Source organism: Zalophus californianus, chromosome 11, assembly GCF_009762305.2.
Source record: "Zalophus californianus isolate mZalCal1 chromosome 11, mZalCal1.pri.v2, whole genome shotgun sequence".
In the NCBI taxonomy this organism is placed as follows: Eukaryota; Metazoa; Chordata; class Mammalia; order Carnivora; family Otariidae; genus Zalophus; species Zalophus californianus.
In genome coordinates this window covers 113,382,961-113,406,670 of record NC_045605.1, presented here as the reverse complement: position 1 = coordinate 113,406,670, position 23,710 = coordinate 113,382,961, and the positions used below count along the sequence as shown (strand labels likewise).

The window sequence follows — 23,710 nt, the reverse complement described above, 5'->3', positions numbered from 1 at the left end:
AAGCAGGCCCCCACTGAGCAGGGAGCCTGATGTGGGCGCTCGATCCCAGGACCCTGAGACCATGACCTGAGCCGAAGGCAGACAACGGACTGAGCCACCCAGGCGCCCCTGGGCATTAATTTTTTTAAAAAGTCCCAAGAGAAATTTTAAAAATAACTTGAACTAAATTAAAATGAAAACACAACTTACCAAAATTTGTGGGGTGCAGCAAAAGCAGTGGTTAGAGGGAAATCTATACAATTAAATGTATACTCAAAAAGAAGACTTAAAATCAATAATCTCAATCTCAATCTTAGGAAACTAGAGAAAGAAGAGGCAATATAAGCCTAAAAACAGAAGAAAAGAAATAATAAAAACTAGAGCAAAAATCAATGAAATTGAAGACAGCACTCATTAGGGGGGAAAAAAATCAACAAGACCAAAAGCTGATTATTTGGGAGACAAAGTCAATAAAATTGATAAACTGCTAGCCTGGATAACAAAACTAAAAAGAGGAAACAGAGATTACTACAATGAGAAATGGAAAAGGGGCCATCACTACAGATCCCATGGACATCAAAGGGATAATAAAGGAATACTATGAACAACTCTGTGCTCACAATTTGATAACTTAGATGAAATGGACCAATTCCTTGAAGACACAGACTATCAAAACTCACATAAAGAGAAATAGGTCAACTAAGTAAGCCTATATTTATTAATGAAATTGAATCAATAATTAATAATATGCCAAATAAGAAAGCACAAGGCACAGATGGCTTCACGGTGAATTGTACCAAATATCTAAGGGGAAAAAAATGATACCAATTCTCTGCAATCTTTTCCAGGAAATAGAAACAAAAAATGTTTCTTAACTCATTCTGAGGCAGCATTACCCCAACAAAACCACAACCAGATAGACATAAAAAGAAAAGAAAATTGCAGATCAATATCTCTCATGAGCATAAAAGCAAAAATCCTGAACAAAATATTAGCAAGTCCAATCCAACAATGAATTATACACCACAAAATAAGTATATTCTAGTAACCAAGTGGGATTTATTCTAGGTGTGCAAGAATTTTGAAATCAGTTAGTGTAGTCTATCACATATATAGGCTAAGGTAGAAAAATAATATGATTTTATTTATTTATTATTTATTTATTTATTATTTATTTATTTATTTATTTATTAAAGATTTTATTTATTTGACAGAGAGAGACACAGTGAGAAAAGGAACACAAACAGGGGGAGTGGGAGAGGGAGAAACGGGTTTCCCACTGAGCAGGGAGCCCGATGCAGGGCTCCATCCCAGGACCCTGGGATCATGACCTGAGCCAAAGGCAGACGCCTAAAGACTGAGCCACCCAGGCATCCATATGATCTTTCTTAAAAGATTTTATCTATTTATTTATTTGACAGAGAGAGAGACAGCACAAGGAGGGCGAGCAGCAGAGGGAGAGGGAGAAGCATGCTTCCAGCTCAGCAGGGAGCCTGACATGGGGCTTAATCCCAGGACCCTGGGATCACGACCTGAGCCAAAGGCAGACACTCGACGACTGAGCCACCCAGGCACCGCAAAATAATATGATCTTATCCACTGATGTTGAAAAATCATTTGACAAAATCCAATACTCATTTATGATTAAGCTCTCAATTAACTAGGAAGAGATTTCTTCAACTTGATTAAGGATCATCTACCAAAAAAATGTATAGTTAACACATTTCTTAATTGTAAGGAACTAGATATTTTCCCCTTAAGATCAGGAACAAGGCAGGGCACCTGGGTGGCTGCATCAGTTGCACATCCAACTCTTGATTTTGGCTCAGGTGGTGATCTTTGGGTTGTGAGACTGAGCCCTGTGTCTGGCTCCACGCTCAGCAAGGAGTCTGCTTCTCCCCCTTTCCCTCTCCCTCTGCTGCTCCTCCTGCTTGCATACTTGCTCCCTCTCTCTCTCTCTCTAAAATAAAATAAAACTTTTTTAAAAAGCTCAGGAACAAGGCAACAGTGTCCCCTCTCACCACTGCCACTGAACATTGTACTGGGAATCTAGGATGTAAAATAAATATAATATGTATGGATTGGGAAGAAAAAATAAAACTATCTTTGTTCACAGATGACATAACTGTTTATGTAGAAAACCCAAAGAATTAACAACAAAATTCCTGAATTAATAGACGATTATTATGAAGTTGCAGGAAACAAGGTTAATATAAAAAAGTCAATCTCTTCCCTGTATACCAGCAATGAACCATGGAAATTTGACATTTAAAACACAATACCAGGCGCCTGGCCTGGGTGACTTAGTCAGTTAAGCATCTGCCTTCAGCTCAGGTCATGATCTCCGAGTCTTGGGATTGAGTCCCGCATCAGGATCCCTGCTCAGTGGAGAGTCTGCTTCTCCTTCTCCCTCTGCCGCTCCCCCTGCTTGTATTCTCTCTCTGTCAAAGAGATAAATAAATCTAAAAAATAATAATAATTAAAAATATAAAACACAATACCATTTACATTAGCATCATAAAGTATAAATCTAACAAAATATGTTCAGGACCTACATGAGGAAAACTACAAAATGTTGATGAAAGAAATTGAAGTTCTAAATAAGTGTAGGGGCACCTGGGTGGCTCAGTCAGTTAAGCAGCTGCCTTCAGCTTGGGTCATGATCCCAGGGCTCTGGGATCAAGCCCCACATAGGGCTCCCGGCTCAGTAGGGAGTCTGCTTCTCCCTCTCCCTCTGCTCCTCCCCACTGCTTGTGCACTTTCTCTCTCTCTCTCTCTCTCTCTCTCTAATAAATAAATAAATAAATAAATAATCAAATAAGTAAATAGAGAGCTTTGCCATGCTCATTGAAAGGAACTCAATATTTTTAAGATGTTAGTTCTTCACAGCTTGATCTATAGATTCAGTGTAATTCCAATTTAAACCCTAGCAAGTTATTTTGTAGATGTTGACAAACTGATGCTAAAGCTTATATGAAAAGGCAAACAGGGGCGCCTGGGTGGTTCAGCTGGTTGAGCATCCGAATCTTGGTTTTGGCTCAGGTCATGATCTCGGGTCATGGGATTGAGCCCCGTGTCAGGCTCCACACCCTGCTGGGAGTCTGCTCAAGATTCTCTCTCTCTCCCTTTCCCTCTGTCCCTCCACCCACTCAGGCACTCTCTCTCTCTTTCTAGAATAAATATACAAATCTTAAAGAAGAGAAAAGCAAAGGCAAACACCTGGAATTGACACCACCATACTCAAAGGAAAAACAAGATTGGAGAACTAATACTATATGATTTCCTAGAAAGCTAACAGTAATCAAGGCAGACTGATAGTGACAAAAGACTAGAAAAATAGATCAATGGAACATAACAGAGAGCCCAGAAATAGATCCATACAATGTAGATCTTTGACAAAGGTGCAAAGTCAACACAATGAAGAAGATAGTCTTTCACAAATGGTGGTGGAACAACTGAACACCCATAAGCAAAAAATGAGTCTATACCAGACTAGAATTAACTAAAAAATTGGTCATAGACCTAAATATAAATTGCAAAGTTTAAGACTTCTAGTAGATAACATAGGAGAAAATCTAAGTGAACCAGGATTTGGCAATGACTTTTCAGATAAGCAAATCCATGAATGAAAAAACTGTTAGGTTGGACTTCATGAAAACTTTAAAATTCTGCTCTGCTAAATATACTGGTAAGACAGTGAAAAAGACAAGTCACAGATTAGAAGAAAATATTTCTAAAACATATATCTAATATAGGGCTGTATCTAAAATACACAAGGAACTCTCAACAATCAACAATACAAAAACAATTTTAAAAAAAGGGCAAAAGATCTGAACAGACACCTCACCAAAGAAGATGTAGAGGTGGCAAATAAGAATTTGAAAACAGGGGCACCTGAGTGTCTCAGTCTTGGTTAAATATCTGCCTTCGGCTCAGGTCATGATCCCAGGGTCCTGGGATGGAGCCCTGAGGCGCGCTCCCTACTCATCAGGAGCCTGCTTCTCCCTCTCCCTCTGCTGCTCCCCCTGCTTGTGCTCTTTCTCTCTCTCTGTCAAATAAATAAATTCTTTAAAAAAATTTTTTGAAAAGATGCTCAACATCATATATCATTAGGGAGTTATAAATAAATAATATTTAATAAGAAATAAGATAAATAAAATAATAAGATATCAATACAATGACTAAAATCCAAAAACCTGACAATACCAAATGCTGACAAGGATGTGGAGCAATAGGAACTCTCATGCATTGCTGGAGGGAATGCAAATGGATGCAGCCATGTTAGAAGACATTTGGCAGTTTCTTCCAAAACTAAACATAGTCTTACTATATGATCCAGTAATTGCACTCTCAGGTATTTATCCAATTGAATTGAAAACTTATGTCCACAGAAAAACCTGCACACAATTGTCTGTAGCAACTTTATTCATGATTGCCAAACCTGGGAGCAACCAGGATGTCTTTCAAAGGTGACTGGATAAACTGTGGTAAATTCATACAACGGAATATTATTCAGTGATTAACAAGAAAATTGTTGGGACACCCGGGTGGTACAGTCGGTTAAGTGCTTTACTCTTGGTTTCGGCTCAGGTCGTGATTTCAGGGTTGTAAGCTCAAATCCCGAGTCGGGCCCTGCACTCAGCATGGAGTCTGCTTGAAATTCTCTCTCTCTCCCTCTGCCCCTTTCCCCCTCATGCTCTCTCTCTCTAAAATGAATAAATAAATCTTTAAAAAATTTAAAAAATAAAAATAGTTATCAATCCACAAAAAGACATGGATGAACCATAAATGCATATTGCCAAGTGAAAGAATCCAGCTGGAAAAGGCTACATAGTGTATGATTCCAACTATGTGACATTCTGGAAAAGGGAAAAGTAAGGAGACAGTAAACAAATCAGTGTTTCCAGGGGCACAGAGGGAGGTGCATGGGATGAATGGGCAGAGCATGGGGTGTAGACGGTGTTGACACTGCTCTGTATGATACTGTAACGGTAGATTCGTCAGTATCCATAGAACTCAACAACACAGGGAGCAAACCTAATGTATGCAAATCAGAGAAAAGGAAATAAGTCAGGATGTCGGGAATCCCAGGGAGCAATGCAAACGGTGCAGGACTCTCACTGTATTACACATGTGTGAAGCCACCTCAGCGGCGGGGCTGGGGTCTGCCAGGCTCAAGGCAAAGCACGTGCACACGCGCACTGGGCTCTTGTGGACGCAGGGGCTTCCCGCGGGGGTCCAGCTTAACAGCTCTGACTCTGCTGCGCACGCACACTGGAATGGAGGGACCAAGTCAGTGGCCGGCGGAGGCTGAGAACCTGGGGTGTCAGTGTGGAGTGGGGGGTGACAGGGAATCAGGGAGGATGCTCCACGGGATTGATGGATGGGAGCTGGAAGCACCAGCTTAACGTCGACACAGACGGTCACACACAGAAATATTTACAGGCTTATATACATACAGTTGGTATACACATATATTTCTTTGGCTTGTTTGTTGAGCAGGCACAAAGAAACAACTCTCCAGTAGCCATGAACACACCTATTTCCCAGATCTTCGTTCCTAAATCCATTCTCTAATAAAAGGAAGGTGCCAGAGTCCTTGGGAAAATGACTGATTTTAAGACTGATACAGGAAATATACAGAATGAGCCTGGAGCATCTTGTGGTGCCAGAAATTAAGGAGGTCCTCCACACACACACACACACACACACACACACACGTGAGTGTATCAAAGGAGCACAGACAACTGAAAGTGCTCCCAGTGGCCAAAGCTGAAACAATTTGAGCAACAAAATTAAAGTGGCATCACATTATAAACCAAAGTATAAAATAAACATCCACAAGTCCGTGCTGATGTAAATAAATGACTGAATAAATTAATAGGTGGGAGAGAAGAGACAAATCTGCCATGCAAAAGAGTTCTGAATGAAGTATGTAGATCCTCCACCATCAAGGGGATAGGCACCGCCTACCAGCCCTTTAGTGCGGCACCTCCTTCCAAAGAGCACAGGACGAAGGGGGGACCGTGAGCAATGGCACAGCAATGGCCACAGCCAGGCACACCACAGCTAGGCAACCCAGCTCAGCATCACGGTGGCTCAGCATCACGGTGGCACGTCATGCCAATCGTGTGCACCTGACACGACATGAAGACGGTGGCACTTTGCCTCTGCGCTTTTCCTCCCAAACGCCACAACCCCAGCCTAATCGTGAGAAAAACAGCAAATTCCAACACTGCGTCACCCTAGCCGTCCAGCCCAAGATACCTGACTGGTCCTCCTCCAAGCTGTCAAGGTCATCAAAAACAGAAAGTCTGAGAAGCTGTCACAGCCCAGAGGGGCCTCAGGAGACAGGACGACTGAATGTCATGTGGGGTCCTGGGTGAGGTCCTGGAGTAGGAAAGGACATTAGGGGGAAACTGAGGAAGTCTGCATAAAGTGTGCACTTCAGTTAAGAATGATGGATCAATATTGGCTCATTCACTGTGACAAATGTACCATACTAATGCACAATGTTAATAAGAGGGAAACTGGAATTGGCAGCCTATTGGAACTCTGTGCTACATGCTCAGTATTTCTATAAATCTAAAGCTTTTTTTTAAAGATTTTATTTATTTATTCGACAGAGAGAGACACAGCGGGAGAGGGTACACAAGCAGAGGGAGTGGGAGAGGGAGAAGCAAGCTTCCCACTGAGCAGGGAGCCCGACTCAGGGCTCAAGCCGGGACTCGGGGCTCGATCCCAGGACCCTGGATCATGACCCGAGCCGAAGGCAGACACTTAACGACTGAGCCACCCAGGTGCCCCTTAACCAGGATATTTTGACCCGCAGAAATCATGGTAGCCCTGGGACTAAAAGCGTGAGCAGCCTACCAGAGTCCCACTTGATTTGTATAAGCAGAAGAGCTCTAGGCACGGTGAATACAAGTGAATGGAACACCAGGGACTGGCGGTGGGGGGGGTGGGCCTTAAACAACAGAAATTTACTTGCACTTCTGGACACTGGAAGTCTCAGACCGGGATGCCAGTGTGTTGGGGTTCTGGTGTGAGCTCTCCACTGGGTTGCAAGTGGCCACCATGTCCGTGTGCACACGTGACCTCTCCTTGGTGTGTGTGCATGATGAAAGAGCAAGCTCCCTGGTGTCTCTTCTTCTAAGCACACTAATCCCATGAGACCAGGGCCCCACCCTCAGGACCTCATGTAATCCTAACTACCTCCCCCAAACCCCATTTCCAAATGCCATCACACTGGGGATTAGGGCTTCAACACAGGAATTTGGGGGGATGCAAACACTCAGTCCACGACAAAAAGTTTTACTTGAATCACTGTGATAGAAAGTCATGGACCCCTAGCCAATTTCCAGGTTTAAGCCAGTCCACAGACCCCAAGACCCCTTGGATGAGGGCAAGGCCAGTGCCCTCGAGGCCCCTAAAGGGCCACTTACCACATGGCTGTAATAGGAAAGAAGAAATCCCAGGCTTTTCAGGGGCATTGGTTCTGAACTGACATTGATTCCTGGAGACCCAAAATACCACTGTGACCACCAGTCAGGGTAGGGGCCTATGGAGGGTAGGTGATCAATGGTGTTTTGGTCGTGCCCATCTTACTGTGGGTCCAGAGGGTCCCTGAACCTATCAGTGGTTAGTACCCTGTTGCAGAATGCATAATTGGCAGTTAGCAGAATCCCATCTTGGTTTCCTGGTCCCTGGAATGGGGGCTGTTATGGTGGGAAAGGCCAGGTGGAACCCCAGAACTGCTCCTACCTGGGAAAACAGTAAAGCATCTCTGGAGGGAGGGCAGAGACCAGTACCACCAACAAGGACCTGAAAGGTGCGGGGGTGGTAATCCCCAGCACACCCCTGTTTGCCCTTCCGATCAGCTGATGCTGAAGACGGGGGTCTCAGACGATGACAACAGACTGAGCATGACCAGGTGGTGACTGCAACTGGTGGTTTTATTACCGAAGCAAGTCCATGGGGACTCGGTCGCTGCTCCTCTCCACTGGACCTCACACCATTACATTGGTGACATCACATTGACTGAAGTGATGAGCAGAAAGCGGCATTTATCCTCAGTAGGCCCAGTGAAAAATAAATTCCACAAAAAGTCCAAGGCTTTCCACGTCTGAAATGTCTAGGGGCCCAGCAGACATCCCTTCCTAAGTGCAAAGCAAGTGGCTGTAACCAGTCCCTCCCACAAAGAAACAGACAACAGTGACTGGTATGTCTTGCCCTTTGGGAGACGGTTTTACCTCATCTGGGTCTACTACTCCAATCCCTTACCTGAGTAATCCAGAACAAAAGGAGATGCTGCAGGAGGCCCAGGCTGCCACGTAAGCTCTCGGCCATCTGGGCCACATGATTCAGTGGATCCGATAGTCTTGGGTGTCTGGAGCATTTGGCCAGCCTCACAGTGAGTCACAGCACAAACCATTAGCAGTGCTCTGCCATATTCCGAAGATAACTGACCTGACTCGCTAGCAGGCATACCGACATGTGGTTTAGAGAAAATAAAAGAAACATAAGCACACCACTGTTAATATGTTTAAAACACAATTTGGTATGTTTTAATGAGTGTGCAGATTACATAAATGAGGAAGGTGGATTGGAGGGGGGAAGGGCAGGGACGGGAGGCGGTGGCTGAGGAGGTTTGAAGATGTGGGCACTGTCCACGGGGTAGGTGACAGACGGTGGGACGTGGCCTGCTTGATTCTGGGCCCCGCGGTGAAAATGAAAGGACAGAAGGGCAGTGTGGCAGGTCACAGCAAGACTGCAACTTCCTGCACAATGTGTCCCGGATGCGCTGGGGGTCCCTGTCCCCTCCTCTCAAACCTGGGTGGCCTGTGACTGCATGTGGCAGAACCGATGTGTGGTAACCCAACAGGCGTTTTGCCCCCTTTGCTGGAGCCCCGAGGCCACCTCCTGGAAGCGGCCCCATCCGGGTGCTCTGCTTAACCATGCTGGCTGGGCACCAACACAAGGGTGCAGCCAAGTCTGGCCCGGTCATCAGGGTCGCCCCCGGCCATTCACTTTTCCCACCTGAGGCCTGTCCTGTCGTAAAGCAGGGAAAGCTGTCCTGTTGGGCTCTGTCTAAATTACTGACCCATAGAATCCACGAACCCCAGTAGCTGGTTCACACCGCTCCTGTTGGGGTGGTGTGTTGCACAGTAACACAGAACTGGAACAGGTGGAGGAAGAGAGAAAGGGAGAAGGGTCGGGCTGGCCGCTGGGCAGGGGGGGGGCCTGGAATGGCCCAGGCAAGAATGGGAACCAAGTGGGGCAAATTTCATCATCCACCCATACTCCCCTCCCGCCACCAGCTCAGCAAGAGCTGCACCCCAGACCCCGGCGCTCCAGTCCAAAATGGAAGAGCTGCGTTGTGCACCCCTGCCCCTTCCAGCGTGTCCTGCCCACCTGCTTGTGCAACTGCTCCCCATCTTTACTCTGCCTTCACTTGCCCTTCTGCTGCCCATCCACCTGTCAGCCAGGAAAGACCCTGGCTGCCAGGATGAAGCCACCTGCTTTTGAGATCCTCCTCAGTCTCACATCCATGGCAAGACCCCCCACACACACATACACTCCGGCCCCCTCATCCATCATCATCACCTACCACTGGTGTCTCTCCCCCAAATTTCCTTTCCCTTGCCTCCACTTTGAGCCCCATTCTTCCTGGCTGCACTATGTTCTATAGGCTTGCTCCAGCTCCAAGGCCAGGCTGTACCCCAGCCTCCAGCTTTCCCTCCACGTTCCCTAAGCCCCTGGTGTCCCCTATTTCCTGGAGTCCTCTGCTCCCTGTGTCCGCCCCCCAACCCATAGCCTGTGCCTCCATTGCCTCCATCCCTACACACCCTGATCGCCACCCCAGTGTCCCAGGCCCACAGCCCCCAGTCCTCTGCATCTCCCGTCTTTATGCCCGTTCCCCCACCCACCCACCAACCCCTCTGCCCCGCCGCCATCCCCGCGTTCCTGCCTCCCGTGTCCTTCGCACCACACTGTCCCTTGGGCACCCCCTGACCTCTGTCCCGTGTCCCCGCGTCCTTCGCACCCCCATACGCTCATTCCACTGTCCCCACAACTCCCCAACCTCCGTGAACCCCTGGGCCCCGGCCCTAGGCCTCCGCACCTTCAGGTCCCGGCGCCCGCAAGCGGCGCGGGCCGGCGCGCCCAGGTGGATGCGCGCGCGTTGCGTGGAGACGAGCAGTGGGCACACCCTAACACGCCGGCCCCGCCTCCCGCGCCGCGGATTGGCTCCCTGCGGGCTGGCCGGGCCCCGGTTGGCTCGCGCCGCGCGGCTGCCGGACCCGTTTCACGGTGGGTAGCACCGCAGCGTGGATGCTGCTCGGTCCCGCCGCGGCCCCCAGGAGCGTGGAGCCGGAGCGGCCGGGCGGGGCCGGGCGGGGGGCACCGCGGGGAGCCGCTCCGCCGCCCACCCCGGGCCCGCGGCCGAGGGCAGCCTGGGTCGCGGCCGCACCCTGTGGCCGCGGACGGCGGACAAAGGGCCATGCGGGGCCGGGAGATGCGGCGCGGGGCGCTCGGGAACCGGGGGCCGCAGCGGTACCGCTGAGCACGGCCCGAGGCGGGGCGGGGCCGGCCGCGATGCCGTGGTTCCCGGTGAAGAAGATCCGCAAACAGATCAAGCTGCTGCTCTTGCTGGTGCTGCTTACCTGCGCCGCATGGCTCACGTACGTGCACCTGAGCCTGGTGCGCCAGGGCCGCGCGCTGCGCCAGCGGCTGGGCTACGGGCGAGGTACTGGAGGGGGCGCGCGCCCTGGGGGCGGGGGGCGGTGAGGGCCACGAGCAGCGCGGGGTCCGGGCCTTCTTACCGCGCCCGGGGCTCGGCGTGGGCCAGACGCGCCCGGAGACCCTAGCCACCTTACCTGGCTCGGAGATATTGGGGCAGGGGGCGCGGTTCGGCCCGGCCCGGAGCCCAATGACGTCAGCAGTGACGTGCGCGACCCTCCTGGGGAGCGTCCCCAAACCTGGGCGGACTCCGGGATCTGACCTGGAGCCAGTAGTGACGGGGTTTACGGTGGGCTCTTGAGACATCGCCCCCAGGCCTTGCATGCTGGGATTTTCAAGAAGGCCTTGCACCTCCACCACTTGCCTCCTTAGCAGAGCCTCAGTTTACCCATCTGCTGGGGAAAGGGGAGAGACAGATCCAGCCTCCCGACGGGGGGTGGGGGAAGGGTTTGGAAGGAGCTGACTGGTGCTGTTGGAACGCTTCCTGGAGGGGGTGCCCTAGGTAAACCTGTAACAAGAGACTGAGATGCTTTTGTGTTGGGAGATGATGGGGACCCCTGAACTGCCTGGAGTGAACTTTCCCAGGTCCCTCCAAGTCACACTCCAGTGAGGACCGTGAACCCACAGAGCAAATCAGGTCCTGCTGAGTGTTGTGAGAAAGAGCTAGGGGAGGGGTTGTGCCCCTTTAGCTAAGGGGATCTGGACGCCCTCTTGAAGGTGGTGGCTGCTGAAACATATCTGGAGGAAGAGCACTCCTGGCAGGAGGAACAAAACTATGAGGACCTGGTGGGAAGAGGAGAAGCAGAAAGCCTGGAACCTGCGGAAGGGGTGTGGGGACGGGGAGAGGGCAACACTTCAGGACAGAAGTAACCCCCCCACCCACCCCCACACACCCTAGTTAAGGCGGGAGCAGAAGCCCCTGCCCAGGGCTGGGAAGATCCCAGCCAGACTGCCCCTGACCCTTCTTAAGGAAGCAGGGTGCTGGGCGTCCTTAGGACGGGAGGTGTAGAGAGAGAATCTTGCTTCCTAAAGACTTGGAACGATGACTTTGGCTCACAACACCCAGGGCCACTCCACCAAAGGGTCCAAACCTCCCTGGTCAGTCCCAATCCTGTCTACCAGTTGCCAAAGCCCTCTGCTTCCCCTCTGTGTGCCTGGACACCTGGCTCCACAGATCTCCCAGGCCAGGGGTCTGGAGCTTGTCCCAACCCCCCAGAGTCTACACACCTCACAGCCACCACACTCTTGAGAGGCCCCCAACGCTGCTCAGTCCCTAAAAGAAGCCCTCCTCCCCAGCTATCAGCAAACAAGGCAGGACCCAGTGCGTGACCCAGTGACACAGGACAAAACCGACCCCCTTCCCCAGTCACCTCTGTGGCTTTCCAAGCAACCACAGTCCTCCCCAGCTCGACTTCCTGAGTAGCTGGGGAGTCTAGCTCAGCAACTGGGAGGGGGTGAGGTGTGGGAACTCCATTTCTGAGTCCCTCTCTGCTCTCAGCTACACCAGCAGAGAAGCTGGGTGACTGGCCAGACTGCCCTCACTACTCCTGGGTGAGCAGGAGCTGTTTAGGGTCCTGGGAGGTCAGACTCTCCTGTGGCACCTTCCAGAACAGCTCCAGCCCACAGGTCTTGGCTCTAGGCTGCAGCCCCACCTTCTGTCCAGCCACCTGCCCCCCCCCCCCCCAGGTAAGGCTTGTGAGCAGCTGAGCAGCTAGACATGCCCGAGGCCTTTTAGAGTGTTGGGTCAGTGCTATCCTCACTTACAGCTGGGGAGGCAGCATTGGAGTGGGGCAGGGGGGCTACTTTCCTGGTACCCTGCAGGATACCTGTGTGGCAGGAGGCCTCTGCAGACCTCACTGTGCTGGGGCTCAGCCCCTGCAAGACAGTGGTGGCAGCCTGGGCTGCAACCCCACCACAGAAGTCCCCTAGTACCCATGGACTTAGCTTGGTGGGCAGGGAGTATCAGGGCCAGGCTGTGGGGATTTGGCCAGGAACCTCTTAGGGGCTCATCTGCCAGCTGGACAGAGGGCAGTGAGGGAGGAACCCAGAAGAAGGACCAGGTGGGCAGGTGCCACAGGAGTCCCAGAGGCAGGAGACCAAGGACAGCTCCCCTGTCCTGGAGAAGGGGCTCAGGCCAATTATGTCCACACAGGAATCTAGCTCCTGGAGTCTGGATTGAAGGATGGGCATGGATGTCAAAACCCAGGCTTGCCCTGCAGCAGAGGCGGGGCTCCTGGATTGGGGATCCCTAGGTGGGAGCACCAGCAGGGGCAGAGGTGGGTTACAATAAAGCCTCCCAGAGCCTCAGGTCCCAGGGTGTGGCACTCCCCACCCTGCCCCAGGGTACAGGGTCAGATGTTCAGGCCCACAGCTTGGGTAAGAAGTCTGGGAATCTGAGGGAGTTAGGGGCATGGCAATGCCCCAGGCTAGGGGATGTGTCCATGGGGGGTGGGGCGAGAGATGTCCACAGACCTAGGAAGCCTTTCTCAGGGGTACAGCCTCTCTCCAGAGCCATGTTTGCCGCAGGTCCTCCTGCAGCCAGGCCAGCGTGTCTATCCCCTCTTCCATCCAGGCTGGTGCCAGGGCTCCTTTGGTCCTGAACCCCTGCCCCAAGGGCAGGAGGTGGCACGTGGCCATGAGCTGGGCCTGGCTTAGCCTTAAGACAAAAGCACCAGCTTTCCCAATAACAAGTTCCAGCACTAACCCTTAGCACAGTTTGATAAGGGAGGGAGACACAAAACACTCAGTATGGGGGAAAAGTGCTGAGGGCACTTCCTGGGGGCCTTCCTGACAGCGGAGCCACTGGCCAGGACTCCCAGATGAGTGTGTACATGTCGCACACAACTCTGCTCCCTGGCACTGGTCGGGAGCTCGGAAAAGCCAGGCCGAGGCCTTGAGAAGGGGCTGCCCACCCCTAGGGGAGGGATGTAGGAGAAGGGCCCAGCAGAGAGCAGCTGCACAGCTGTAGGTGGGCTATCAGGTACGAGGGAGCAGACTGAAAGGAGCGGGTTCCGCGGGAGACCCCGCCGACCCCAGCTGACCCCCAGCAGCAGGGCCCCAGTCATGCCCCACATGCCACCCACAGACGGTGAGAAGCTGAGCGGTGTGACGGAGGGCAGGGGTGTCCGGACTGCACTATCCACACAGAGGGCGGAGGACTCCAGCGAGAGCCATGAGGAAGAGCAGGTGGTGAGCAGGGCTGTGGGAAAGGGTGTGTGTGTGCAGCACACACACTCGCATGCCAGTGGCCTCGGGAGCCCGTGGGCTGTGTGGGCAGAGGACCCAGGTGCGGCCTGTTGGTGTGCATGCCTCAGCATCGCCTGGCCTGGAGTTCCGTGTCTGGGGGGGCTAGGTGGTGCACGTGTGGCGTGGCTCATTGTCTGCCTGGGCAGCTGTGATGAGGGGCATGTGGATGTGTGTGGTTGGGGTACGATGGATTTGGGATTTTGTGGCTGGATGTGTGCAGGGGAGCCCTTGTGAAGTTTGTGTCCCGCTGTGTGTGGTTGTGTGAACCCTCCCTGCCCTCCCATTTCTCAGCTTTGACCCCGGTGCCTTTTCGCTCCTGTAGCCTGAAGGCCGGGACCCAAACATGCAGTTTCCTGTGGGGGCTGGAAAGCCACCCCCTCTGAACCTCACTCATCAGGCGCCCCCATGGTGGGAAGAGGTGAGCTCTGCTTGGCTTGCGGCTGTGATGGGCTTCAGGGGAGTGCTGGAGGTGGGGCTTTGCAGAAGGTAAGGCCCCTCTCCCGCCCCCCCAGTACAAGGGGCAGGTGAACCTGCACGTGTTTGAGGACTGGTGCGGAGGCGCCGTGGGCCATCTGAGGAGGAACCTGCACTTCCCCTGTTCCCTCATGTGAGTGCTGGGGGAGGCAGGCCCTACAGGGTGGGGAGGGGTACACAGTGGGCTTTGACATCACTGCCCCCCCAGACTCGCACCACCGTGAAGAAGTTGGCTGTGTCCCCCAAGTGGAAGAACTATGGCCTACGGATTTTCGGCTTCATCCACCCGGCAAGAGATGGTGTGAGGGCGGGGATGTGCCAGGGAGGGGAGATCAAAGGGGCCCCACACCCCCCTGAGTCCCTGTCCTGTGGCCTAGGAGACGTCCAGTTCTCTGTGGCTTCAGATGACAACTCTGAGTTCTGGCTGAGCCCAAACGAGAGCCCGGCGAGTGCCCAGCTGGTGGCCTTTGTGGGCAAGGTACCCTCAACCCCACAGCCTTCCTGCCCCAGCCCCTCCACCCACAACCCCATCTGTCTTCACTGGGCCTCCTGCCGCCTCCGCCACCTGCCTCCTCCAGCTTCTAAGGGACGGGGACTGGATGAGGCTGGTGCCCCCAAGGAGAGGGTGAACCCCCTCCACCCCTTCTGTATCGCTTCCCAGACTGGCTCAGAGTGGACGGCTCCTGGAGAATTCACCAAGTTCAGCTCCCAGGTGTCCAAGCCCAAGCGGTGAGTGGCTGGGAGTGTGTGTGCATGAGAGTGCACACACATTTGCACACATGAAACCACTGCACTTGTGCCGTCCTGGCCAAACCACCCTGGGCGACCATCCCTGGGCACCCCATCTTCTCTGCACTCTCTGTTTGGAGCTCCTGGGGGCATGGCAGGGGCATGTCCCCCTGATTCCTTATGTCCCCAGGCTCATGGCCTCCCGGAGGTACTACTTTGAGCTGCTGCACAAGCAGGACGACCGAGGCTCAGACCACGTGGAAGTGGGCGTGAGTGTGGCTTGCCATCCATGGGTTTCCAGAGAATCCCCTCCCCTCCCCTGCCCTCTCTGCTCCCAACACTCCCTTCAGGGCAATGGTGTGGACCCTGCCTCCACCCCGGGAGTTCCCATCTAGTTGGCAAAGCAGACCCTCAGGGACAGGGCCCAAGGTCAGCTCTGCCTGCTCAGAGAGGCTTCATGGAGGAAGTGTCACTTGAGTAGAGTCTTGAGAGATGAGACATTCATAGGGAGATCCAAGGAGGAGAGAATCTGGGATGGGGTGCCTCAGACAAATTCCAAATCTCAACAACAGCAGAGGAATAGGAACACCGAGTGTTCTTCCAGAACTCCAAGGGGTCCAGTGGCCAGGTAGGGCCTGCAGTGCCAACCCTGGACAGCTCTGGCTTTGTCCTGAGAATGAAGCAGTTGGGTTTACATTTCAGGAAAAACCCTTTAGCCACTGTTGCAGAGAGCCCAGGGGGAGGGATCTTTTATGTGTGGTCCCTGAACCAGGAAGGTGGGAAAGGAAGAAGTGGCAGGTGCTGGGGGAAGCAGGTTTGCACAAGACAGAGGGCCTGAGCCTGGCTGTGTGTGCGGTGATGACTAGATTGGGATGGGGGTTCTCAGCCCCAGTTCTGTGGGGTGTCGCATGTGCCTGGTGTATGTGACAGGCATCAACCCAGCTCAGCTGGCAGGGAGTCCAGGCTGGAGACGCAGGTTTAGGGTGATCTTGTGGAAGACAACGGGGTGCCGAGAGGACCCAGAATGAGGTAGGAAGGGAAGAGGGCCTAGAACAGCTCCTGGAAACCCCAGCTTGAGAGGAGGGAGGGAGGGACAGAGCCTGCAGAGGAGACTGAGAACGAGCAGCCACAGCAGTGGGGACACAGGGAGGGGGAGAGCTAGGGAGATGAGGTGTGCCAGCCCTTGGAAGGTCAGCTGTGACCTCCAGGAGAGCATTGGCTATAGAATGGGGAAGCAGGCCACAGGAAAGCCATAACCCGCAGGCAAGAGAATGCTTAGGGTGTCAGGAAAGGCCTGGAGGGAGCATAGGGGGGGTCCTTACCTGCCACCAAGAACCCCTCTCCCATCCACCCTCCAAGTCTCCTGCACCCTTGAAGGGGCTACCCCCACTAGTTCCCCATGCCCACATCAGAGAAGACCCATTCCTTTCAAGCTCTGTTCCCATTCTCACCCCCACCCTTTGATCCTGACCACTCCTCTCTCCCCCAGTGGCGAGCCTTCTTGCCGGGCCTGAAGTTTGAGGTCATAGGCTCTGCTCACATCTCCCTGTACACAGGTGTGGAGCCCAGTACCTCTCTGGGAAGTGGGGTGGGCTCCTGATGCGTGGTTTCTGGGATGGGTGCTGGATGCGGGTGGGGAGGGGTGAGGACTGGTCTCTGGGTAATCCTGGGGACCCCACACATCCCTCTGCCCCCAGATGAGTCATCCCTGAAGATGGACCATGTGGCCCACGTCCCCCAGTCTCCAGCTAGCCATGTTGGGGGGCACCTGCCGCAGGAGGAGCCCAGAGCTGACATGCTGCGCCCAGACCCCCGAGACACCTTCTTCCTCAGTGAGAGGGGACCCTGCAGGGGGGTGGGGGCGGGGACGCCCAGCCTGCCATTCTGTGACCACTCCTCCAACAGCTCCTCGGGTGGAGCCTTCAAGTCTGGAGAATGTGCTGGAGCCCTGCACCTACGCCCCCACCTATGTTGTCAAGGACTTTCCCATTGCGAGATACCAGGGACTGCAGTTTGTAAGTGCCCCTCACCAAGACCTTCCTGAGACCTGGACCTCCCTCCCAGGGTCCCTGAGCCCTCTGCCCCACCCGCAGGTGTACCTGTCCTTCGTCTACCCCAATGATCACACGCGCCTCACTCACATGGAGACGGAAAACAAGTGCTTCTACCGGGAGTCACCGCTATACTTGGAAAGGTGGGGGGGGGGTGCACCAGCAAGGAATGAGGGCGGGGCCTCTTGGGGCGGGGCGAGGTATCCTCTCTGATGCCCCACCCCAACCCAGGTTTGGGTTCTATAAGTACATGAAGATGGACAGAGAGGAGGGGGAGGAAGATGAAGAGGAAGAGGTGCAGCGCCGAGCCTTCCTCTTTCTCAACCCGGATGGTGAGTGCCCCCCAGTCCCCCCAGCGTGTGCCCACCTGGGCGTGGCAGGCTTAACCATGCTTCCCACAGACTTCCTGGACGATGAGGACGAGGGGGAGCTGCTAGACAGTCTGGAGCCTACGGAGGCGTCCCCCCTGCAGAGCGGCCGCCGATTCCCTTCCCCCGTGGCCCCCACCACACCACCGGGAACCATGCCTACCCCGCCAGCGCCTCCCAGCACCCGGGACCTGCCAACCCCCAGGCGCTCCCGGGGGCTGAGCTGGGCTGCCCGGGCTGCGCGCCCCCTGCCCCTCTTCTTGGGCCGCGCCCTGCGCCCCCGAGCCGCAGCTGAGCAGCCGCCCCCAAAGGTGTATGTGACACGGGTGCGGCCGGGACTACGGGCACCCCCGCAGGACCTGGCACCTCTCAGCCCACGCGGCCCGCCCTGGCCGCCCTTCCCTGGAGTCTTCCTCCGTCCCAGACCTCTTCCCCGGGTGCAGCTGCGGGCACCCCCACGCCCGCCCCGGTCTCGAGGCCGCAGGACCGGTGGCTCCCTGGCCACAGAGCTGAGGCCCTCTGCCCGGGCGCAAGCCACCCGGGAGAGCCAGGAGGGCCAGCCGCACATGCTGGGACGCACGGCGCCCACCGCGGTCTTGAACTTGTCAGAAGCACAGCCTGTGACCTCCTTCCTGAGCTTGTCCCAGGTGTCCCAGGCCACAGCTGCCTGGGCAGGACGAGGTCGAGGAGGAGGGAGGAAGCAGATGAGGATGGGGCCCAGGGCGAGGAGGACAGCGAGGAGGAGGCGGCGGGGCCCCCCGTGGCCGCTGGCGCGAGGACGCCATTGACTGGCAGCGCACATTCAGTGTGGGCGCAATGGACTTCGAGCTGTTGCGCTCCGACTGGAACGACCTGCGCTGCAACGTGTCCGGGAACCTGCAGCTGCCTGAGGCTGAGGCGGTGGACGTGGTGGCTCAATACATGGAACGGCTCAACGCCCGCCACGCTGGGTATGGGGGGAGGGGCGCGCATGGAAGGGGAGGCCCTAGCGGGTATGGGGGGAGGGGCGCGCATGGAAGGGGAGGCCCTAGCGGGTATGGGGGGGAGGGGCGCGCATGGAAGGGGAGGCCCTAGCGGGTATGGGGGGAGGGGCGCGCATGGAAGGGGAGGCCCTAGGGGGTATGGGGGGAGAGGCGCACATGGGAAGGGGAGGCCCGAGGGGGTATGGGGGGAGGGGCATGCATGGAAGGAGGGGCCCTAAAGAGTCTGGGGGGAGGGGCGCATATGGGAAGGGGAGGCCCTAGCGGGTACTGGGGGGAGAAATGCACATGGGAAGGGGAGGCCCTAGCGGGTATGGGAGGAGAAGTGCACACGGAAGGGGAAGCCCTAGCCTCTGTGCTCAGGGTACTGACCTGGGAGTGCAAATACACCCACTAGGGAAGAGTCTTCTCTGCCTGTCTCTTCTGTGCCTTCTGGGGCTTCTTATTGTCTAGGTTTCCTGTCCAGTGTTAGATGCCTCACCCCCCCCTACACACACACACACACACACACACACACACACACGGAGGGCTGGCTCCCCTGTGCACCTCCAGACCCCACCCTGTCACCTTAGGCCTGAACCCAAGAATGAATCTGAGCCAGCCAGGACTCTCCACCAAATAGAGACACATCCAAAAGTCAACCTGAGAGTCTCTGGACCCCTCCTTTTCTCCTGGCACAATGCTACTGGGTCTTCCAAGAGGGTCTTCCTCTGACTCCAGGGGAGGGCACAGGGCTCCTGCCCCATGGCTGTCTCTGGTCTCCCTCAAGCCCCAGGAATCTAGGCCTGTCTCCATCCCCACGTAGGTAGTGGTGTGGTGAGTGGGAGGCCTCAACTTGGTCCCGCTGGTGGCACTGGTGAGTTCTGAGTTGTGTGAGCCTTGAAGGAGGAGCAGAATCTACACAGACAGCAATGGTATGCAAAGGCACTGGGACAAGGGGCCAGGGGCCTGGTGTGTAGAGACTAGAGAAGGGGTAATTGTGGGCCTTGAACAACCTGCTCAGCGCTCATTTTTCTTACTTTGATACAAGGTTTTGAGCAGGACAGGGGTTTGACCTGTTTGGGTTGAAGACAGACCTGTCGCTGCCTTGCAGAGGAATAGACAAGAGTGGGAAGCTCATAGGGGCCATGACTGACAGGCTAGGTCCAGGGCAGTGATGGGATGGCACGTGAGGGGCAGGGATTTGATTCTAGGTGGCTGAGTGTGAGCCTGCCCTTGGCTCTAAGAGAGCCTATGAATGGCCCCAAGGACTGAGAGTGTGGGTAGACCCAGAGCATTTGGGGCAGAGCGTAGTGGGGATGGCAGGGGTTGACAGGAGGAGTATGTACCCCTTGGAGGTCACTCAGGTAGACTCCCATGGTGAGGGGTGCTGCCTGCAAAGGGAAGACATGCAGCAGAAGGAAGAAGCAATCTTAGCATGGGCAGGATCCTGTTTTCCCAGGATGGGAAGGCTCTGCTTGAAGGCAGAGTGGAGGATGAAAAATGCTCAGCAGGGCCGGAAGGGGGGAAGGGACAGAAGAGGCTCAGGGTCGGCCCAGTGGCACCCCCTGCAGGGAACGATTGGGGCAAGCATGCCAGATTGGATACCCCAGAACAAAAACCCTGTAGGAAGAGGAAGTCAGCTTACTCAGCATGAGGGGACATTGAAGGCAAGTTAGAATCTGCTTATGGTCCTAGAATGCCACTTTAAGACATCCAAACCCCATTCTGTGGACAGTGGGTGGCCCTGAAGTTTTCTGAGCATGTCATAAAGATCACTGTGGATGTGAGTGGTGGCGGGAAGACCACAGAGGAGGAAAGGACTGGCCTGGGCTTGGGGACGCCTACAAGTGTGCACTACCCTGGGGAGGGGGAGGCACACAATGTGGGCCTGTCTTCTCCGAATGCCCCAGCAGGGCATGAGGGGTGAGGGGGCTGTAGCAGCCTGGGAGGGCAGAGGACTCACAGCAGCTACCCCAGCCCATCAGCTGAGTGGCCACCTGGTTTCTGGGGTTGGGGGCGGAGAAGAGGGAGGAACGTAAGGTCGAAGCCCAAGGGTGCTGACCCAGCCGCACTTCCCAGGCGCTATGCGCTTCTGCGCATCGTGAACGTGGAGAAGCGCCGAGACTCCGCGCGCGGAAGCCGCTTCCTCCTGGAGCTGGAGCTGCAGGAGCGTGGAGGCGGCCGCCTGCGCCTGTCAGAGTACGTCTTCCTGAGACTGCCGGGAGCCCACGCGGGAGACGGCGACAGGGACGGAGAGAGTCCTGAGCCTGCTCCCGCGGCCTCCACGCGCCCAGACGGCCACCCGGAGCTGTGCAGGCCACTGCGTCTGGCCTGGCGCCAGGATGTGATGGTGCACTTCATCGTGCCAGGTGCGCGGGAGTGCCATGGGCCCAGGCACCTGGGATGGGGGTGGGGGGGTTCCAGGAGACCTCGCAGCGAGGTGAGGGAGCACCACTGGCTGTGGACGGGGTTAGGTCACCTTGGGATGGACTCAGTGGCACCATCCTCCACCAGTGAAGAACCAGGCGCGCTGGGTGGCACAGTTCCTGGCGGACATGGCCGCGCTGCACACCCGCACAGGGGACTCACACTTCAGCGTCATCCTGGTGGACTTTGAGAGCGAGGATATGGATGTGGAACGGGCCTTGCGTGCGGCTCGGCTGCCCCGGTAATAGTGCCCTCCACCCCCACTGGGGAGGACCGAGCGCATCTTGCCTCCTCGGGGAGGTGGGTTTTCCTACCCCTGCCCCCAGGGACCCGTGCCTGTGACTTCCCACCCCCTGCTCTCCCTCAACCCCCAGGTACCAGTACCTGAGGCGAACTGGAAACTTTGAGCGCTCCGCGGGTCTGCAAGCTGGAGTGGACGCGGTGGAGGTGCGTGGGAGGGATGGGCGGTAGGGAGAGCGAAATGGGGGAGCCAAGGGAGGAGCTAAGCTTGGGGAGGAATGGGTGGGGCTCAGACTTCCCCGTGACCTTGACCTCCAGGATGCCAGCAGCATCGTTTTCCTCTGCGATCTGCACATCCATTTCCCCCCCAACATCCTGGACGGCATCCGCAAACACTGTGTGGAGGGCAAGCTGGCCTTTGCGCCTGTGGTCATGCGCCTGGGCTGCGGGAGCTCGCCAGGGGACCCTCATGGTAATGCCCAGGATGCCCCCACCCCAGTAAACGCTAGGAGTCCCACCAATGCCAGGGTAAAATCTAGGCCCCTGCGGGCCTCTCCCAACTCCTGAGGTAGGCCTGGGGACCCATCAATGCCCCCCATATTGCCCAGAACCCCAGGTCCTCCCCCCAGAACCTCCAGGGTCATGCCTGACCCTTAGGGACCTCCTCCAGCACCCCAGTCATGTGCAGGGCTCCAGATTATGACCCCCCACAGAAGAGTGACCCCCGGAGAGCCCCTCTGACGATGGGACCCTGTACCAGACCCACTCCTGAGGCTGGGGAGGAAGGCTTGCAGGACCTGGTGTCTGAAGGGCACCTCCCTGCCCAGGTTACTGGGAGGTGAATGGCTTTGGCCTCTTCGGGATCTACAAGTCCGACTTTGACCGCGTCGGAGGCATGAATACTGAGGAGTTCCGTGACCAGTGGGGGGGGCGAGGACTGGGAACTCCTGGACAGGTGACCACCTCCCCACCCCTCAGGGAGACTAAGGACACTTCCATAGCTTCCTCTGAATGGGGAGGGGGCAGCCCGAGGGGTCCTCATGTGCTGCAGGGACTCTGTCCTTCTGCTTCATCTCCCAGGATCTGTGGGCCTAGGAAGAAACCCTTTGACCCTAATCCCCACCCTAATCCCCACCCTAATCCCCCAAAACCCCTTCTTACCTCCAGGATCCTGCAGACTCAGGGACAGCCTTTGAATAGACTCTGTCCCCCAGACCCTCTAGGCCCAGTGGTGGCCCTGAGTCCCCATCTCCCACCAGAGCCTACAGTAGTGGAATCCCTGAGGCCCCCACCCCCAGCCCCTGGGCCAGGGTCCTGCCCACCCACCTATTCCAGAAGACTTAGGGCAGCCACAATTATACCCCTACCACCAGGTCCTCACCCCACCCCCACCCCCAGCCGTGCAGGCAGCTCTGCCTCCCTCTGCCACCCCTCCCCAGGGTCCTGACACCCCCTTTCTACCCAGGGTCCTGCAGGCAGGGCTGGAGGTAGAGCGGCTCCGACTGAGGAATTTCTACCATCACTACCACTCCAAGCGGGGGATGTGGGGCACACACAGCCGGAAAGCTCCCGCACAGAGGGGCCCTGATGACAAGGCAAGCCCTCCCAGCCCCTGGCTACAGTCCTGTGGTGGTAAGCTGGAGGCCGGGCCCTGAGCTTTGTCCCTGGGGACCTGGCAGGGCTCCTCCCAGGGGTGCAGCCACCACCTGTGCCTGGCCCCCAGGGGCCACCTCCCCCTTCACGCCCCTCCCCAGAGAGGCAGCCCCCACAGCTGCTTGGGGCCCGCGCTCAGTCTCCACACTCTGTGCGATGATTTCTGTGAAATTTTGCCGTAGCGATGACATTGTTTTCAGGATTTCCGAGAGTTCTGTCTGTTCCGTTTTTTATTCAGATGAAATGAAATATTTTTTTTAGTTCTGATTTGTCCCCTGCCTGGTTCTCTTGGGAGGGCAGAGATGATTCTCGACTGCCAGAGAGCCCTGGGCACTGTCTCTGCCCCTTCGGTCCTTCCTGATTCACAGCTGCGGCAGCCACACTGACCCCCGCCCCCGTCCACACTCAGGACCACTCACCGCTTCCCTTGAGCTTAAGAGGTGGGACCTCCAGGGGAAAGGGCTCCCGTCTTCTTCCTGCCACTCTGTGCCTGTGGAGTCACGTGGCCACCCGTAACAGACATGGGGCAGGGCCTTCGCGCCTTTGAGAAAAGAACAGTCAGCCATCTCACTGCCCTCCCTTCTGAAAACAGAACTTGGATGTTAGTCCTACCCCATCTTCCCAGGAGGTGAAGGTGAACTCGGCACCCCAGGTGGGCAGTGTCCTCTAACCACGTTGGGGGCAGGACTCCGCTGAGTTGCCAGAAGCAGAAAACCCAGCTCAAGCTGGTTTATGCCATAATGGGGAGGAGGGGTGCTTTTCTGACTTCTGTTCGTCTACATGGAAGTTCAGGGTCGGGGGCATGCTGGGAGAGTACTGACCAGAGGCTGGATGATGCTGT

General features: G+C 55.4%; 1 protein-coding gene and 1 long non-coding RNA gene across 3 annotated transcripts; one reads left to right on the top strand and one right to left on the bottom strand.

Moving 5' to 3' along the window:
- Positions 1–7,926: 7,926 nt before the first annotated feature.
- Positions 7,927–10,144, bottom strand: LOC113913795. Of its 2 annotated transcripts, none has more exons than XR_003517268.1 (3): positions 10,103–10,144; positions 8,263–8,456; positions 7,927–8,138 (listed from the first exon to the last, which is right to left on the bottom strand). It is a non-coding gene; the product is annotated as an uncharacterized LOC113913795 (long non-coding RNA). The 2 variants fall into 2 exon arrangements; XR_003517269.1 differs by lacking the exon at positions 10,103–10,144 and adding an exon at positions 9,083–9,273.
- Positions 10,145–10,387: 243 nt separating this feature from the next.
- On the top strand, positions 10,388–23,088 carry B4GALNT4 (beta-1,4-N-acetyl-galactosaminyltransferase 4). The gene is given in 25 exon segments (XM_027579553.2): positions 10,388–10,726; positions 13,805–13,908; positions 14,288–14,383; positions 14,478–14,559; positions 14,562–14,572; positions 14,648–14,738; positions 14,817–14,917; positions 15,101–15,168; positions 15,359–15,437; positions 16,658–16,724; positions 16,866–17,000; positions 17,074–17,183; positions 17,262–17,362; positions 17,451–17,551; positions 17,621–18,240; positions 18,242–18,289; positions 18,291–18,345; positions 18,348–18,537; positions 20,629–20,918; positions 21,064–21,217; positions 21,351–21,423; positions 21,535–21,688; positions 22,044–22,141; positions 22,143–22,171; positions 22,682–23,088. Coding segments are annotated over 25 exon segments (3,198 nt in total). The 5' UTR covers positions 10,388–10,575; the 3' UTR covers positions 22,872–23,088.
- Positions 23,089–23,710: the final 622 nt, after the last annotated feature.